We start from the raw sequence: 18349 nt of genomic DNA, 5'->3' as shown, positions 1-18349 counted from the left end.
ATCTTTTATAGTAAGGAATTGTTAAGGAATCAGAAACAAGCAGAAAAATACCTAACCAAATGTTTAAACTTAAAATTAGGCATATATTTCCAGCTACCTAAAAGCTAGTGTTGCCAAGTTCACTGAATAAACTGATTGTTGACTAATACTTTCATGATTCTTCATGTATGGCTGGTGTTTTTAAGTTTGTTCAGTCAGTGACCTAGAACATCAAATGTTTAAACTTTCCTCTTCCTTGTATATTTTTGGGAATTATATAAAAGAGGTATTCATCTCAGAAATGTTTACAAAAAGTAAAACTAGAAAAGTCCAAAGGACAGTTTACCATCTTTGCTACGAAAGAGATCTTTGGTGCCATTCCTTCCAGAATAGAAGCTAGAATAGAAGTTTTTTATTTACATGTGACACGTTATATATTATTCCTTTACAAGAAAAATTTGCTTAAATCTCTCTAGGCTTTTGACATGAGGTAATTAATAGTATATATGAAATGCATGGAATTCATAAAATCCCCAAATTCATATTTTATTATTGGAAACATTTAGCTCTCAGGAAAAACAGAATAGTTGCCACATTTGAGAAAACAACACCCATAATATAAAAAACAAAAACCTCCCCTTTTCTTACTTCTATGATCCATTATATTTTAATTTATAATTTACAAAAAAATTTACCAAATTCCTCCATTGCTTTCCAAATAGAATTAAGATCATAAAATTTATTTATGATCACAGTTGATAAATTATTTTAGAAATATTACTCTACATGGAAATGCCTAACTGCCTAGAAAAAGTTACTTTGAGTTATTCATACTAATGTTCGTGGTCAGGACACATTCATGGGGAACTTCTAATTGTGTTATATGTTATACATTGTTGTAAAATTCAGATTAACAGGCTGACATTTCAGATAGAATATATACCATGTATAGGTTAAAATCAGTGATGTTTAGTTTTAAACTATATTTGAGTTTAAGTATTAAAGAAATAAGGAATGTTGTTCTTGGCCCAGCATCTGACACCACTGCTCTTTTTCTAGGACAGTACGTACAAGCCTTTCGTACCCATCCCCATGAACCTCTCTATAGCCTCTGTATAGGCCTAACCTTTATTCATATGGCATCTCAGAAGTATGTGTTAAGGAGACATGCTCTTATTGTGCAGGTAATTCATTTGTATTTCTCATTACTTAATTTTGTGTTTCTTACAAACGAATATATTTAATGGTTTTTCAAAACCCAGCTTCAAAGCAATACACAATGGTTAGTACATATGTTAGGACAACCCAATACTTGCCACTGTTTTCAGCATTCATAAGACTCAGCATACAGTTTTACTCATGGCTAAGACTACGGTGATCTAAGGACATACCCTCAGTCGTAGGGGAAAAGACAGAATCTGGAGGAATCCACTTGCAGGCTTTCTTATAGTCTGGGGACCCAAGGTCTTTAGCCATCCTAGCTCTTTAAGATTCATTTAATTTAGTTTTTAAAAATTTAATAATACATATAATATATGAGGAGTGTGATTATTTCGTTACACCATCACCAATAAATTGTTCTTTTAAAATTTTCTTCTTGGTTCTTACAATTCAAAATTGTTTCATTTTCTTATTTACTTTGTATCTTCTCTTTTAAGAATATAAACTCTAAGAGATCATGTCTATCTTTTTCACTACTGTATCTTCAACACTGTTTTTACTATTTTTTATGTGTTTGATGCTTCCAGAATATGATACAGTATAGACATGTTTTTTCAGTAGGTTGGAAAGAAAAGAAAATGTTGGCTTGAATGTAGTAGTAGAATCTAAGTATTTTCATTTTATCTTTTTAAAGTAAAATGGCACAATAAAAGTCCTGACTTAAGCCTTATGCAAGGTTTTCATCTAATAAAAAACATTTGTACTCTTAATATTTTGAAATTAAAAAGTAATATGGTTAAAGGAAAGTTTAAATTAATAATTCTTTAAGTATAGGGTACGTTAAAATGGTTTCTTAGTTCTGTATATTTAAAAATTACCATAATAAAAAGTAAAAAAAAAGAAAAAACTCCTAAGTTTTTCCTTCTCTTTTCTACTTAATCATAGTAGAAATAATCTACCTCTTCCTCCAAGCTTTTTCTCCCAGATACTTTCAGCTGTATTAAGTAACGTAGGATTGTTACATAAATAAACATTTAGAGTACTGATTATGTGCTAGGAACTGGGGCTGTAGCAGCCAGTGAGTACACATAGGCAGAATTTCTTGCCCTCATAAAATTCTGGTACAAATTGAAAGGAAATTTTTATGGATTGCATCATTACATAGGTAAATGTATAGTTTTTTGGTCGGTAGGGCAAAAATTTATATACTTCAAAGTAATTTGGAAGCTACATTTCAAATTCCTACATGTATTATGGTAAAATAGGTTTCAAATGATTGAGAATAGAGACAAAACAAGAGGTAAGCAATGGAAATTCCTTGTATCAATCTCTACTCTTGTGTATGTTAAAAATTTCTAAAAAGCAGATTTTACTATAAATGGCATAATTTCTGAAATCGTTTTCTCATTATTTCTGTTTCTTCATGCTGTACAACTATATTTTCTTTATACTAAACACAGCTGATTTTTTTTTGTAGTTTACTACATTTCTTACCTTTATATCATTTTAAGAATAAAATCTTTTGTTTTCTTCTACCTTTGTTTAATCTTATAGTAAACACACTGGGCCTTTTAGAGATTAATTTGATAAAAATGTTTGAACTGTAACATAATTAACATCGAAATAACTTCCATTTAAACTATGTACTTTTATCTTTTTTTGCAGTTTTATATTTGATTATTGATAGTACTTACAGGATGAAGTTCATGTTAGTATTTATATCACTAAATATTATTTGTATCATTTTCCAGTTGTCAAGGAGATTATCCTCTTAAATTTGTTAAAATAATAGGAGTTGAGCGCGGCGCAGGGTAGCCTTGCTTTGCCAGGGTCATGGGCAGACGCGCGCTACAGTCCCAGCCTCAGACGCACCGGCTCAGAGGGCAGCTCAGGGACCGCCAGGCTGGGGCAGCCAGAGGCGACAGCTTCGTCTAGAACGAAGGACAGCTGTGCTCCGGGCTTCAGGGCAGTAGCGCAGAGCTGAGCGGTGGGCCCGGCGTGAGAACAGATCTTTGACATCTTCTTCCTCAGCACTCTTCACCCTTGTCTGCTGAGGACTTTGAACCAAAGCTGCTCTCAGCTGTTGGCATCACTCTGAGGAAAGGACGCTTCAGAAATCAGGGAAACATTTGGGAGGCTTCTAGCCCAGTGGACCTTCTGAAGTGTCACCTTTGAAAAAAAATTCTCTCTGAGAGAGGCGGAGCAAGATGGCAGCCGAGTAACAGCTTCCTTGCATCTGGGCACCGTGAGTCTGGGGAGATAGGACTCCAGGCATCTCTGGCTGGTGGGATCTGCCTATCATCACCCCTGCGAGGATACAGGGAGTCAGCGAGAGACTTCTGGACCCCAAGAGGAGGACTAAAACAGTGGAAAACCAGCAAGTGGTCGCGTGTGTTCAATCCGTCTAAACCTGCCCGCAAGTTCCACAGGCACGAGAAATTAAAGAGCAAGAGGAAGTGAAAGGAAAATTAGGGCAAGGAAACAGATAAAAGAAATCACTCATGAGGAAGAATCAGCAGAAAACTCCAGGCAACATGAAGAACCAGTCCAGAACAACCCTTCCAAGGGACCATGAGGTAGCTACTGCAGAAGATTCTACCTATAAAGAAATGTTACGAATGACAGAAAGGGAATTTAGAATACACATGTTGAAAACAATGAAAGAAATGATGGAAACAATGAAGGAAACTGCAAATAAAGTGGAAAATAACCAAAAGGAAATCCAAAAACAGAATCAAATAAGAGATGAACGATATGAAGAATATAGAAAGGATATAGCAGAGCTGAAGGAACTGAAACAGTCAATTAGGGAACTTAAAGATGCAATGGAAACTATCAGCAACAGGTTAGACCATGCAGAAGAAAGAATTTCAGAGGTAGAAGACAAAGTTCTTGAGATAACTCAGATAGTAAAAGAGGCAGAAAAGAAGAGAGAGAAAACAGAACGTTTACTGTCAGAATTTTGGGACTTTATGAAGCGTTCCAACATATGAGTTATAGGAATTCCAGAAGGGGAAGAAGAGTGCCCCAGAGGAATGGAAGCCATACTAGAGAATATTACAAAAGAAAATTTCCCAAACATCACCAAAGATTCTGACACACTGCTTTCAGAGGGATATCGGACCCCAGGTCGCCTGAACTCTAACCGAGCTTCTCCAAGACACATTGTTATGAACCTGTCCAAAGTCAAGACAAAAGAAAAGATTCTACAAGCTGCCAGGAGTAAGCGCCAGTTGACCTACAGGGGCAAATCCATCAGAGTGACTGCAGACTTCTCTAATGAAATTTTCCAAGCAAGAAGACAATGGTCATCTACCTTTAATCTACTTAAACAGGACAATTTCCAGCCCAGAATTCTGTACCCTGCTAAGCTAAGCTTCAAAATTGACGGAGAAATCAAATCATTTACGTATATACAAACATTGAGGAAATTCGCCACAACAAGACCAGCTCTACAGGAAATACTTCAACCTGTTCTGCACACTGACCAACCACAATGGATCAGCAGCAAAGTAAGAACTCAGAAATTAAAGGACAGAACCTAACCTCCACACTGATGCAAAAGATAAAACTAAGCAATGGACTTTCACAAAATAAGACGAATAGAATACTACCACACTTATCAATTATCTCAATAAATGTTAATGGCTTGAATTCCCCACTGAAGAGACATAGATTGGTTGACTGGATTAAAAAACACAAGCTATCCATTTGCTGTCTGCAAAAAACACACCTGGCTTCAAAAGACAAATTAAAGCTCTGAGTCAAGGATTGGAAGACAATTTTTTAGGCAAATGGAATTCAGAAGAAAAGAGGAGTTGTGATCTTATTTTCAGATACATGTAGATTTAAAGCAACTAAAGTCAAAAAAGACAAAGATGGTCACTTTATATTGGTCAAGGGAAAAATACAACAAGAAGACATTTCAATTCTAAATATTTATGCACCCAATTTAAATGCTCCCAGATTCTTGAAACAGACCTTACTCAGTCTGAGCAATATGATATCTAATACCATAATAACAGGGGACCTTAACACTCCTCTTACAGAGCTGGACAGATCCTCTAAACAGAAATTAAACAAGGATATAAGAGATTTAAATGAGACCTAGAAGAACTGTGCTTGATGGACGCATATAGAACATTCCGCCCCAAAGATAAAGAATATACCTTCTTCTCATCACCCCATGGAACATTCTCCAAAATTGATCATATCCTGGGACACAAAGCAAATATCAACAGAATCAAAAGAATTGAAATTTTACCTTGTATCTTCTCAGACCATAAGGCACTAAAGGTGGAACGCAACTCTAACAAAAATGCTCGACCCCACCCAAAGGCATGGAAATTAAACAATCTTCTGTTGAATAACAGATGGGTGCAGGAAGAAATAAAACAGGAAATCATTAACTTCCTTGAGCATAACAACAATGAAGACACAAGCTACCAAAACCTGTGGGATACTGCAAAAGCAGTTTTGAGAGGAAAATTCATCGCTTTAGATGCCTACATTCGAAAAACAGAAAGAGAGCACATCAACAATCTCACAAGAGATCTTATGGAATTGGAAAAAGAAGAACAATCTAAGCCTAAACTTAGTAGAAGAAAAGAAATATCCAAAATCAAATCAGAGATCAATGAAATTGAAAACAAAAGAATCATTCAGAAAATTAATGAAACAAGGAGTTGGTTTTTTGAAAAAATAAATAAAATAGATAAACCATTGGCCAGACTAATGAGGAATAGAAAAATAAAATCTCTAGTAACCTCAGTCAGAAATGATAAAGGGGAAATAACAACTGATCCCACAGAGATACAAGAGATCGTCTCTGAATACTACCAGAAACTCTATGCCCAGAAATTTGACAATGTGAAGGAAATGGATCAATATTTGGAATCACGCCCTCTCCCTAGACTTAGCCAGGAAGAAATAGACCTCCTGAACAGACCAATTTCAAGCACTGAGATCAAAGAAACAATAAAAAATCTTCCAAACAAAAAATGCCCTGGTCCAGATGGCTTCACTCCAGAATTCTATCAAACCTTCAAGGAAGAGCTTATTCCTGTACTGCAGAAATTATTCCAAAAAATTGAGGAAGAAGGAATCTTCCCCAACACATTCTATGACGCAAACATCACCCTGATAGCAAAACCAGGAAAAGACCCAAACAAAAAGGAGAATTTCAGACCAATCTCACTCATGAATATAGATGCAAAAATTCTCAACAAAATCCTAGGCAATAGATTACAGCTTATCATCAAAAAAGTCATTCATCATGATCAAGTAGGCTTCATCCCAGGGATGCAAGGCTGGTTTAACATATGCAAGTCCATAAACGTTATCCACCATATTAACAGAGGCAAAAATAAAGATCACATGATCCTCTCAATAGATGGCAGAAAAAGCATTTGATAAAATCCAGCATCCTTTTCTAATTAGAACACTGAAGAGTATAGGCATAGGTGGCACATTTCTAAAACTGATTGAAGCTATCTATGACAAACCCACAGCCAATATTTTACTGAATGGAGTAAAACTGAAAGCTTTTCCTCTTAGAACTGGAACCAGACAAGGTTGTCCTCTGTCACCTTTACTATTCAACATAGTGCTGGAAGTTCTAGCCAATACAATTAGGCAAGACAAGGAAATAAAGGGAATCCAAATGGGAGCAGAGGAGGTCAAACTCTCCCTCTTTGCTGACGACATGATCTTACTCTTAGAGAACTCCAAAGACTCAACCACAAGACTCCTAGAAGTTATCAAAAAATACAGTAATGTTTCAGGATATAAAATGAATGTCCACAAGTCAATAGCCTTTGTATACACCAATAACAGTGAAGATGAGAAGCTAATTAAGGACACAACTCCCTTCACCATAGTTTCACAGAAAATGAAATACCTAGGAATATACCTAACGAAGGAGGTGAAGGACCTCTATAAAGAAAACTATGAAGGGCAGTGCCTGTGGCTCAGTGAGTAAGGCGCCGGCCCCATATGCCGAGGGTGGCGGGTTCAAACCCAGCCCTGGCAAAACTGCAACGAAAAAATAGCCGGGCGTTGTGGCGGGCGCCTGTAGTCCCGGCTGCTTGGGAGGCTGAGGCAAGAGAATCGCGTAAGCCCAAGAGTTAGAGGTTGCTGTGAGCTGTGTGACGCCACGGCACTCTACCGAGGGCGGTACAGTAGACTCTGTCTCTACAGAAAAAAAAAAAAAGAAAACTATGAAATCCTCAGAAAGGAAATAGCAGAGGATATTAACAAATGGAAGAACATACCATGCTCATGGATGGGAAGAATCAACATTGTTAAAATGTCTATACTTCCCAAAGCAATCTACCTATTCAATGCCATTCCTATCAAAATACCAACATCGTACTTTCAACATTTGGAAAAAATGATTCTGCGTTTTGTATGGAACCGGAAAAAACCCCGTATAGCTAAGGCAGTTCTCTGTAACAAAAATAAAGCTGGGGGCATCAGCATACCAGATTTTAGTCTGTACTACAAAGCCATAGTGCTCAAGACAGCATGGTACTGGCACAAAAACAGAGACTTAGACACTTGGAATCGAATTGAAAACCAAGAAATGAAACTAACATTTTACAACCACCTAATCTTTGATAAACCAAACAAGAACATACCTTGGGGGAAAGACTCCCTATTCAATAAATGGTGTTGGGAGAACTGGTTGTCTACATGTAAAAGACTAAAACTGGACCCACACCTTTCCCCACTCACAAAAATTGATTCAAGATGGATAAAGGACTTAAATTTAAGGCATGAAACAATAAAAATCCTCAAAGAAAGCATAGGAAAAACACTGGAAGATATTGGCTTGGGGAAAGACTTCATGAAGAAGACTGCCATGGCAATTGCAACAACAACAAAAATAAACAAATGGGACTTCATTAAACTGAAAAGCTTTTGTACAGCTAAGGAGACAATAGCCAAAGCAAAGAGACAACCTACACAATGGGAAAGGATATTTGCATATTTTCAATCAGACAAAAGCTTGATAACTAGGATCTATAGAGAACTCAAATTAATCCACATGAGAAAAGCCAACAATCCCATATATCAATGGGCAAGAGACATGAATAGAACTTTCTCTAAAGACGACAGACGAATGGCTAACAAACACATGAAAAAATGTTCATCATCTCTATATATTAGAGAAATGCAAATCAAAACATCCCTGAGATATCATCTAACCCCAGTGAGAATGGCCCACATCACAAAATCTCAAAACTGCAGATGCTGGCGTGGATGTGGAGAGAAGGGAACACTTTTACACTGCTGGTGGGACTGCAAACTAGTACAACCTTTCTGGAAGGAAGTATGGAGAAACCTCAAAGCACTCAAGCTAGACCTCCCATTTGATCCTGCAATCCCATTACTGGGCATCTACCCAGAAGGAAAAAAGTCCTTTTATCATAAGGACACTTGTACTAGACTGTTTATTGCAGCTGAATTTACAATCACCAAAATGTGGAAACAGCCTAAATGCCCACCAACCCAGGAATGGATTAACAAGCTGTGGTACATGTATAGCATGGAATACTATTCAGCCATTAAAAAAAATGGAGACTTTACATCCTTCGTATTAACCTGGATGGAAGTGGAAGACATTATTCTTAGTAAAGCATCACAAGAATGGAGAACCATGAATCCTATGTACTCAATTTTGATATGAGGACAATTAATGACAATTATGGTTATGGGGGGGAAGCAGAAAGAGGGAAGGATGGAGGGGGGTGGGGCCTTGGTGTGTGTCACACTTTATGGGGGCAAGACATGATTGCAAGAGGGACTTTACCTAACAATTGCAATCAGTGTAACCTGGCTTATTGTACCCTCAATGAATCCCCAACAATGAAAAGAAAAAAATAATAGGAGTTACCTCCTGCCTTTTTAGAAATTTTTATTGGAAGACCTAAAAGTTCATCTGGGACTATTATGTATCTATTTACAAAGAAAAATTTGTGATGTTTTATTATATAAATCACCCTTAAGAAATTAATTAAATTTGCTACCTAAGAATTAGGAGTAAATCAATTAGGACACATGTATCTTTGCATTCTGTAACTTTCAGTAGATGGTACAAGTTGAAGTTGCATTAAAAGGGAAAGTGAACATGGGCAGAGGTAAAGCAGCAAGTGTTTTTTGGACATGGTAACACACAGGGAGCCTGCATCATTATTGCTTTGCTCTGAAATAGTTTTCTCCATGATGTCTTCGAGTCAGAAGCTTTCAGGGGAAAAAATAAAAAGGCCAGTTTTTGGGGTTAAGAGGTTATTATGGTCCTGGGAAGTAAATTATAAAAGGTGCAACTTACCCTGAAAGGTTATAGTCAAGTAAGTAAATTTGCTCCTCAGAGTAAACCTTTCTAAGTTACCATTTTAAGGTCTTGCGTTTTATCTTTGCTCAAGGTTTTAGGCACATATCTCAAGCCAAAAAGTTTATTGGCCTATAATGCTGCAAAAGCCAACTTGAAACCATTAAAAAATACACATTGTACTAGAAATTATACTCTATAGATAGGTGTAATATTTGGCTGTTTTCTTTGAATATTTTTGTGCTTAGCTGAAGGAAAAAATATTTTCTTATACCTTCAAAAGAGCTGAATACTGATATCTACCTCCACTCTGGTACTACACAGTAATATGACACTACACTAAATAGACAATATTCTTTTAAAGTTGGGCTATGCCTTTTTAAAAATTTATATTCCTGGCACCTGGTAATACATGGTATAGTGGTTCCGTATGTACTTGTCAAATGAGTAAAACATCAAATTGTTTATCTTTTTTATTTTTGGCAGGGCTTTTCCTTTCTTAATCGATACCTCAGTCTACGTGGGCCTTGCCAGGAATCATTCTACAATTTGGGTCGTGGCCTTCATCAGTTGGGGCTGATGCATCTTGCAATCCATTATTACCAGAAGGCCCTAGAGCTCCCTCCACTTGTGTTAGAGGTATTGTATTATTTAAAAACTGAGAAGTCACTGTTTTCTGTAGATAAGTAGTTAGCTGCTGCGGGCCAGACAGTGAAAGAAATTGTAACTTGTGCGCTAACATGTGTTTTTCCCTTATTCAATGCATTCGTGTTCAACAGCAGGTAGATCTTTGACATCCTGGTCTTATGACTTGACCAGCAATCGTGTGGTTGTAACCAGTTCAATTAAGGCTGTGACCTGTGCTTTACGGATAGGACCTGGTAGACATAAAGCCTGAGTATTAGATAACACTGATATTTCATTTCCAACTTAAATATTTATAACATTTCTTTACAAAGGTAAAGATCAGCATTAATGTGGTTTTTGGTTTTCTGAGAGTATAAAAGTATTAGCAGTACTATGATGATCTGTGTTTAGTCTAATTTCTATTTTAATTCCTGAAGAGAAGTATGAGTATTGTTAGGTGTATTTTAACACGGCAATATATAAAAGAAGTTTCACTTATGATCTCCATATTCCCTCACAGTTATTTTCTATTAACATTTTTTAATCTTTAAGCAAATGAACACATACTTTTATGACAAAATATATACATCCATTGTTATTTCATAAATATCTTTACATATTGCCACTTGAGATTTATAGGTATCATTTTTGTTAGAGATTTTTTTTTTTCAGTTAACTCAAAAAAAAATTTTTTTTTTTTTTTTTTGGCCAAGTGGCTGGTTTTGAACCCACCACCTCTGGCACATGGGACCGGCGCCCTCTCCTTGAGCCACAGGCGCCACCCAACTCAAAAAATTTTTATTGGGGAAGATTAGAAACATAGATCTAATCTATTGCATTGAATTAGTTGCTTTGTTATCTAAGTAGGAAAAATGTAACATCTCTAGGTAATCATTATAATCAGTGTGGAATATCTGCTCCTAGACTTACTCTGTATATGCCTTTCCCTATCTAGTGATTCCTATTCATTCATTACTATATATATATATATATTTTTTTCTTTCTATATATTTTTTTAATGAAGTCATATCAGACTTTTACAGTTTCTACTTTTGCTATGTTTAGAGAGGCTTTCTTACCCAAGAGTATATGCAACTGTATTTTTTTACTCTTAAATCCTTTATTCATTTGGAGTTTATTCTGCTGTGGTTTGCTCATTGGTGAGACTTTAATTTAGTGGTTAGGTATTTTATAGTATTTGATGGTAACTGTTACTATAATGATTAACTGAATTAGCATTGATCCAAGGTATATGCAGTTCTGTAAGTTTTTCTTATATGAGTTGTAATAGCTTTTGAAAACTTAAATTATTAGTTTGCTATAAAATTGTACTGGTTGACAGTTTGAAATATAAAAAAATTTATGTATCTTTTCCCCCTAGGGTATAGAAGTTGAACAGTTAGACTTACGAAGAGATATTGCCTACAACTTGTCTCTCGTTTATCAGAGCAGCGGGAACATTAGAATGGCTCGAAGGCTTTTGTATACCTATTGTACTATATAAAGCACTTCAACTGAGAAAGCCCTGGCAGCTGCTGTGTAAGAACCAAAAATCTTCCGTCTCAGGGTTTATTATTCATAACTTCAGTGATAATTTCAGAATTATCTAAGAGTATATTCATTTTTAGTATGTGATAATAATCTTCCGTGTATTGCTCTGTCAAGTTCCATTACCATTCTGTAGTAAAATTGTCCCCACTCCTAAAATGGACAGCCTTTGAGCCAGCTTAGAGTTCAGTACCTTATTTTTTACTCACTGTTTATGTCATAGTATAGCCCTGTTAGTATTACATGAGGCAGTTTTTCAAATACATCAAAAAGGAGGTTGCTTAATAATGAAAGACAGCTTAACATTCTCTGTGTTGCCAAGACCATTGCTTAACTCAGCACCTAACAAAATTATTTTAAATGCTTATGTGGTAGAAAGACAAATAATTGATTTCATCTTTTACTTTTTAGCTGCATGTATTTTAGCTACAGGCTATGAAATGTGGGAGGGTGGGCTTAATTCAAAACATACTACTTCAAGGTAAATAAAAAATAAATGTATTATCTATATTTGTGGCTTCCTGATGAAAAAGAGGATCATGTCTAATGAAATGACATGGTTTCCATTTTAAGATCATTAGGAATGAGCAAATTGTATGTATAGAATAAAGTATCCATAGTAAAAGATTAGGTAAAAAAAATAAAACCTTTTCATTCTTCTCAAATAGTGTATGTTCTTCAATCTAAGATAACAATACTTTTTCAGATATATCATTAACAGCAGCTTTTTAGGGGAAAAAACATGCTATAATAAATGTACATATGGATTGTAAGATCCAGTCCAATTTTAAGAAGCAAGTATGAGGCACAGGACCAAAGAACTATAATGCGAGCTTTTTAGGAATTCTTACTGCTATTTATACTGTATGTATAACTTGCTGAGAAACATAACTTGTATACAATAAGTAAATATTCTGAGCACTGTCTGTGTAAATATAATTTAAGTAAATTTTATTTTTATAATGAAGGTTTCACATGGTCATTTATTTCATGCTATTTATGGGTAAAGCTAACTGTGGTAGACTAGTAAGTTAGATTTATTTAGAATTCTGTAGATCTGAACATTGAATTAGCTCACTGGACTGTGACACTAGTGTCTGCTAAACTGCCTTATAAGGAAAAATAAATCTCTCCAGCAGTCTTCTAAGAAAAAAAGAGGCTGATAGTACCTAAATTCTGTTTAGCATTTAAAATCATTACCTACCATTTGCTGAGTTTATACTACGCTACTATGTGCGAAGTACAGTGTTAGATACTTTAGATTATCTCTGATTCTCTCAGAGAACCACCTATAAGGCTATGGTGGTGGGGGCGTGGTCTCATAACCCACCTAATAGAAGTTAAATGGTATGTCGATAACTAGTAGGCTACTTCCTTGCTTAGAGATGTACCTTCTCTAAGGAACATTCTTGCTCTAGTTCAGAAAAACATAAAAATTGAACATAAGTTTATTTTAGAAAGAAAAAGGAAATTGCCACTTTTTCTGTCTTCAAGGCTTCAGCCTATTAAAGCAGCTATAGTAAACATCTCTTGGGATATCTTTTTTAAAGCTCATATTTACTCCCTAACCTACTATCTTCACCCAGCTGTGGGATCCTGATCCCTGTTTTATGCAATGAGGTTTGCTTCTCCTGCTCACAGTTGATCCATCAGGACATCTGAATGAAGCTAGGCCAATAAAGAATTTCTTCCCTCCTCCACTGGGAATTTTAAAATTGAGATAAGAGCCTTTCTATGGAACAGAACTTCAGAGCTATGAGGCCAAGTAGCAGTTACCTTATTCTGTTGAAAAAAAAAAAAAAGTGAGGTTTATGCATTAAGAGAAATAAAGATGAGACCTGGAGTACTCTGAATTCCCAGAGATTTTTCTAGCTTTTAGAAATGTTAAATGTTGCTAGGCCAGCACCATTCTTACCTTTGGATCCGTTCTATAAGATATCCTTGATTGTATAACTTATGCTTTAATGTTCATCCTAGCTTGAGTTTTCTGTCAACTTCACACACACCCCGTAACTGACCCATTACCATTCCATTATCCTTTCCATATAGCATTCCTGCTTTCTAGCCGTTTCACAAGAAGCAAACAGGAATATAAAAATTTGTGAATTATAAGTAGTGTCACAGACCAAGGAATGCTGGCAGCTGGCAGCTAACAGAAGCTGGAAAAGGAAAAGATAAAATTCTTACCAAGAGTCTGGGAGTGAAGAGGTATCCTGCCCACACCTTGATTTTGGCAAAGTGGTACTGATTTCAGACTTCTGGCCTCCCAAACTGTGAGAGACTACATTTCTGTTTTTGAAGCCATCTAATTTGTTAGCAGCCATAGGAACAGAATGTAGGGGATAGTGAGATGTGAAGCCAATCATGAAGCTTGGACAGAGGGAATCAATAGGTTGTGTTGTGAACCTGTCTCCACCAGCCCAAAGGGGGGCTCTGGGGCAGAGTGCCTGTTAAAGGAACCTGTTGATGTTGGATGTGGTTAGCAAGTCCTCGGGTCTCGGCCTTGCTCAGTCATCAGCTGTGACCTCCCTGACAAGAGGAGGGACCTCTTCATGACCTCCTCAGAAGCTGAGGCATACATCGAAGGTGCCAACAGTTGAAGACTATCAACTGCCTCACTCCTGGTCTACAGAGCCACAATAGACATTTCAAGAAACCAAGTTCCTAACTCCCCTCCTCCCCCCACAAGTAAAAAATAAGAGTTAAAACTCAAGGCCAAAGAGTTTGACAGGCAGATGACAATATTTTGAGATAGGCTCTCTGTCACCTAGGCTAGAGAGTAGTGGTGCATCATAGCTCACAGCCACCTGAAACTCCTGGACTCCAGTGATCCTTCTGTCTCAGCCTCCACAGTAGCTGGGACTACAGTGTACACCACCACACGTGGCTTAACATTTCTTTTTGTTTTTTTTTTTTTTTTTTAAAGAGACAGAGTCTTACTTTGTTGCCCTTGGTAGAGTGCTGTGGCATCACAGCTCACAGCAACCTTCAGCTCTTGGGCTTAGGCAATTCTTCTTGCCTCAGCCTCCGGAGTAGTTGGGACCACAGGCGCCTGCCACAACGCCCAGCTATTTTGTTGTTGTTGCAGTTTGACTGGGGCCGGGTTTGAACCCGCCACCCTCAGTATATGGGGCTGGCGCTCTACTCACTGAGCCACAGGTGCCGCCCCCTCCATTTTTTGTAGAGATGAGATCTTACTATGTTGCTCAGTCTGGGACAAAACAATGCTAGAAATTAAGCAGCAAACAGGCAATTGGTAGCTAAATAGAGAAAAATGAAAGCTAAGTGTCTATAGAAAGTGGTGGGGAGATGGGCAGAAGCAGCTGATCAAAGACCTTAAAGCTCGTGCATAAGAAGCATTCAGTGCTTCCAAAGGCAGGTGAGGTGGGGTTAAAGCCAGTGGAGTGGTGCAAAGTCAGTGTTAGGAAGCAATAAGACCCTCACAGTTACCCTCTTCACCAGAGCAGGTCCTTATGTCACCACTCCCCTATGGAACACTGGTGGTTTGTTTTTTGGAACTGTTGAGTCAGGACTTGTGAATTCAGGAATACCAGGCACAGATGAAGGTCAGGGTGTTACACTAAAAGCAGAAGATTAAATCTTAGTCTACGCACTGAACAGTGAGATGGCCAGCTTCTTTTTCCTATGTAAGTCCAAGAAAACTGGCATCAAGTTACTATCTTTTAAGCAGAAGATTAAGGTATTCCCTTTGGGGGAAAAAATCCTGCTCGAGAAAATAAAGCTAACATATACTGACAATCAGAGGATCACCCTGAAAAGCCCATCCTGGTCAGGCAAGCCTGCCAGGGAACAAACTCCTCCCCTGCCCCTGAGCCCCAGTCAGCCTGCTGGCACCTTGCTGTGGGGGTGAGTGCAGCACATGGTCATTAGACATTAAAAGCAAATGGAGGTGGGGAAAGAACTCCAGAGGAACAGAGCTAAATGCAAGGCATAGAAAACAAAGAAAATGCAATTAATATCCCCAGATGAAAAAATAACCTATAAATAAGGATGCTATAAAAAGGCAAAGAATAAGCTTTATGAAATTCAAAACATAATTGTGAACAATCAGTGACGAGAAGGGGAAAATAGAATTTTAAAAAGATAAAATGGAAGAATGAAGAGATGAGAAAATTTCAGATAAGAAAATTAAGGTTACAAAACAGTCCAAATTGTTAGTTCTTCATGGCAGTTACCATATCTTATAAATTCATTTATGGTTCAACATGTCTGATCACCCTGATTTATAAAGTGTATTCCTGCAATGATTTTTTTTTTTATGACGGTAGGTGGCAGTACATTTCTGTAAATTTAGAATTGTACTTCATAAATTTAATTGTCTTAATACATTATGTCAACTTTCAATATTTGGATAGAAAAAATTTCAGTATCCATCCCTCCACATTTGAGCATTCATATCCAAAGAGCTCTGTCCCTTTGCTCTGTTCCCATCAGCACAGACAGGAGAACAGCAGGACCCCTAACGTGTTTCTCGCTGCGCATTTTTCAGCATTCACCAAAAAAGTCTAGTTCACAACCCTGAAGGTTATACCCCGAATTAATCCCGTTTGCAGACTCATGGTATGGTAAGCATGCTAACATTAGAGTGAGAATTAGCAGGACCACTCAGCATTTTAGTGGAGAGTCAGGTGTTTTTATCCCAAGAAGAGAGTTCAAGCAAGTGTAGAAGGGGAAAGAAAAGCCAATAAAGAGATAGACCCCTCTGGCCCTGGGACCTGGAGCTGCAAAAAGAACCAGTAGAAGTCAATCCTGTTACAGCCAGTTCTGTTTCCACTTTCTAAAGCTACTGAACAATAGTATTGTGTATTCTTCTAGCTTCAGGGGTTTGAACGCAGCAAAATATTCCTTATTTAAAGATACCTACGTAACTACAGATAGTTCAATTAAGAATTCTTCTAGTAACATGCTTTAGACAATTAAGTTCAATTGTGTTTGGACAGAGATGAGTGGTAAATTTGTGCTGTGGGGGAGGCATGATAGCTGCATTTTCTCCACTTTGGGTGTTAGTTTTATCTGACAGAAGAGAAAGGAAGAGAATCTGACCACTAGATGGCGCATGCCACTCACAAGACTTCCTGAGGGCTCCTCCCAGGCTTTGGGTTGGGAGCAGTGAGCATCATGGCCTGGAGGCCAGCAGTTCCCAGTCTGTGCCTCTTATCCCAGCAAACCCCTACAAACAGTGCTGTTTAATCTGTATGCCAGGACATGAAAAAGACTGGAAAGCATTTACCTTTAAGTTGCAAATTAAAGCTAGTTTTGGAAAGAGGGAAGAACTTATTCCCATTGATTCTATCTCTAGATTATTAAAACCTAAAATATCCTGAGTGTGTCAGCAGTTAAATGACAGAATAGGGTTTCTTTTTCTTCCTCTCAATTTATTCTTTTTTCTTCCCATCCCTACTTTTTCTAGAGGATCTCTTTGGTAAAACTGAGGGAAAAAAAAGATTTGGTAACCTGTTAGCATGCTGAAGTTCTACAGCAAGTGTCAATGTTTACAACAAAAGGTCTGTTTGTCTTGCAGATGATTCACAGGAAAAGCCTAAAGTTTTTCTCCAAGAATGTAAAGAAGTTAGCTTTTCCGGGGGAGAAAGAAGAGAACTCTGCACACCTTGCAGTGTGTATAGCCAGAATTACTAGATGGTAGGGTACATGCTTTTTAACATAGTACCCCCTGCCAAGGTGCCCTCTCATGTGGCTGTAACAATTGTGTGAGGTTACTGGCTTCAAACTTTTTTCTCTAATTGATAGGTGAAAAATTGTTTTATTTAGCCGAAACCTATCTTCTCGTGTGTGTGTGTGTGCGCACGTACACACGTGTGTGTATGTATAAAAAAATCTTGCTTTTGTCATTTTTTGCCCATTCAAAAAACATTGGGTCCTAGCTTGCTTAACTGAATTATAGGCGTTCTTAATCTAGTATTAAGGCTTGTCACTCCTCTTTTTTTTTTTTTTTTTTTTTGTAGAGACAGAGTCTCACTTTATGGCCCTCGGTAGAGTGCCGTGGCGTCACACGGCTCACAGCAACCTCCAACTCCTGGGCTTACGCGATTCTCTTGCCTCAGCCTCCCGAGTAGCTGGGACTACAGGCGCCCGCCACAACGCCCGGCTATTTTTTTGTTGCAGTTTGGCCGGGGCTGGGTCCGAACCCGCCACCCTCGGCATATGGGGCCGGCGCCCTACTCACTGAGCCACAGGTGCCGCCCAGTCACTCCTCTTTTCAATTTATGTTTTTTTTTTAACTCAAGTTTTGATTTTGGTATGATCAAATTTATCAGTCTTTTTTCCCTTTTATAGCCAACATGAAATTTCAATATAAAGTTGGGATTGTGTTTAGGAAAGTAAGAAAGGTCCTGGAAAATCAAGTGGCGTTCTTGGAAGGATGGCAGTTGAAAGCAGATCAGTCCCATCTGCATTTGGACTGCCAAAATAGGGAACAGAAAGGACCACTGGACTAGCCTATGTGGAAACCTAACAGGGAAACAGAAAGTGGGGGAGCAAGAGGCTATTTCTGAAGTCCACCCACAGAAATATGGGTGGACTCAGAGACTAAGAGGCAGGGATAGGTTGTAAAGGATTTACAAGGCCCTCCTTTGAGATGTTGTGAGGATTAAAAATACAGAGAGTTCAGGGACTGATGAAGGGTTTAATAATGAACTTTTGGCTTTGCCAGAACTCTTATCA

The 18349-nt window shown here is 37.6% G+C and overlaps 1 protein-coding gene across 2 annotated transcripts in view; it reads left to right on the top strand.

Annotated features, from left to right (window-relative positions):
• Positions 1 to 11709, top strand: part of GTF3C3 (general transcription factor IIIC subunit 3) — a 41286-nt gene extending 29577 nt beyond the window's left edge. For both annotated transcript variants that reach the window (XM_053598405.1, XM_053598406.1), the window contains 3 exons: positions 1039 to 1163; positions 9959 to 10111; positions 11481 to 11709. In XM_053598405.1, coding sequence (XP_053454380.1) covers positions 1039 to 1163; positions 9959 to 10111; positions 11481 to 11603 — 401 coding nt within the window. In that variant the 3' untranslated portion in view covers positions 11604 to 11709. The remainder of the gene's footprint in view (positions 1 to 1038; positions 1164 to 9958; positions 10112 to 11480) is intronic.
• Positions 11710 to 18349: the final 6640 nt, after the last annotated feature.

The sequence above is a fragment of the Nycticebus coucang genome, chromosome 7 (genome assembly GCF_027406575.1).
Source record: "Nycticebus coucang isolate mNycCou1 chromosome 7, mNycCou1.pri, whole genome shotgun sequence".
In the NCBI taxonomy this organism is placed as follows: Eukaryota; Metazoa; Chordata; class Mammalia; order Primates; family Lorisidae; genus Nycticebus; species Nycticebus coucang.
This window is presented reverse-complemented; position numbering and strand designations above follow the sequence as displayed.